This window comes from Chenopodium quinoa, unplaced genomic scaffold, assembly GCF_001683475.1.
Source record: "Chenopodium quinoa cultivar QQ74 unplaced genomic scaffold, ASM168347v1, whole genome shotgun sequence".
NCBI classification, from domain to species: domain Eukaryota; kingdom Viridiplantae; phylum Streptophyta; class Magnoliopsida; order Caryophyllales; family Amaranthaceae; genus Chenopodium; species Chenopodium quinoa.
The window spans coordinates 837966-839452 of NW_018745675.1; the positions used below are offsets into that span (position 1 = coordinate 837966).

A 1487-nucleotide genomic window follows, 5' to 3' on the forward strand; every position below is an offset into this window, starting at 1 on the left:
CAGAAGTGTTTTTCAACTTGAACTTCTGCGTAGTGAATACGATTCAGATTTAACAAGGGTAACTTGAAGTTTTGAACCCTATCTCTGACAACGTACCACACACTACCTATTCTCGGTGTTTGTCATAGACCCGTGCTATTACGGCCATGCACGTCTATCCCAGTATAGTGAACGCTCTAGAAATGCTGCCACACATTTCATAGGAAGCGGCCTCACTTCCACATTCACATAGGTGAATCTATCAAGAGTACTCCTGTAGCTAGGTACTCCACTCCAAATGGAGTATAGACTTCATTAAGAGTTCCTATTAACTCATCCTTGATCGCTTCAGGAATTTATATCTTTTGAACATAATCAACTCATATCACTCCATAACTTGTTATTACCCATTGAACCTATTTCTTGGGATCTCCAGTCTATAGGTTGGGTTACCATCATGTGTGACTCATTTTGATGGAAATAGTCCCATTTTCTTAGAAAAATTATGGACTTTCTCTCTAGCTAATCCTTTCGTCAAAGGATCAGCCAAATTATTCTCAGTGCGTACATGATCTACTCTCACAGCTCCAATAGAGAGATATTCTCTTACAGTGTTGTGCTTACGACGTATCTGTCGTCTCTTACCGTTGTAATAACGGTTCGGAACTTTTGCAATAGCCGCGGTACTATCGCAATGGATCAAGACAGCCGGTAATGGTTTTTCCCACAAGGGAATCTCACCTAGCAGGTCTCTTAACCAACTTGCTTCTTCACTAGCTGTAGCTAGTGCCATCATCTCTGACTCCATGGTGGACTGAGCCAAAATAGTCTGTTTCTTAGACTTCCAAGATACAGCTCCACCGCAATAGAGAAAATATATCCACTAGTAGCCTTAGAGTCATCTGATAAGGTGTTCCAGTCGGCATCACTATAGCCTTCTAGTACAGCTGGAAACCTCTCATAATGTAATCCTAGGTTCATGGTCCTCTTAAGGTATCTCATGACCCTTTCAATAGCATGCCAATGCTCAATACCAGGACAACTAGTAAACCTGCCTAATAATCCCACGACATAGGCAATGTCGAGTCTAGTACAATCAGTGGCATACCGAAGGCTGTCAATGACGCTTGCATAATCAGATTGCCTAACGACTTCACCAGTGTTCTTAAATAACTTTACGCTGGGATCATAAGGTGTACTAGCAGGTTTACAGTTAAAGTAACCATATTTCTTTCGGATTTTCTCAATGTAATGAGACTGATCCAAAGAAACTCCATTTTCAGTCCTAGTAATCTTAAACCCAAGGATTACATTAGCCTCTCCTAGATCTTTCATATCAAACTCAGCATTCAGCAATAGCTTTACATTATTCACAGCGTGAATATTCGAGCCAAAAATTAACAAGTCATCCACATGCAGACAAATTGTAGTGCAAATGTCATTCTCAAATTTTACATATATGCATTTGTCACTACCATTTATCTTAAAACCATGTGAAATGACTAAGT

At 40.1% G+C, this 1487-nt stretch overlaps 1 protein-coding gene across 1 annotated transcript; it reads right to left on the reverse strand.

Annotated features, from left to right (window-relative positions):
* Positions 1-445: 445 nt before the first annotated feature.
* LOC110717286 lies at positions 446-772 on the reverse strand. The gene has a single exon (XM_021895940.1). It carries the CDS (start codon positions 770-772, stop codon positions 446-448), a length of 327 nt encoding a protein of 108 aa, XP_021751632.1.
* Between the last annotated feature and the right edge of the window lie 715 nt (positions 773-1487).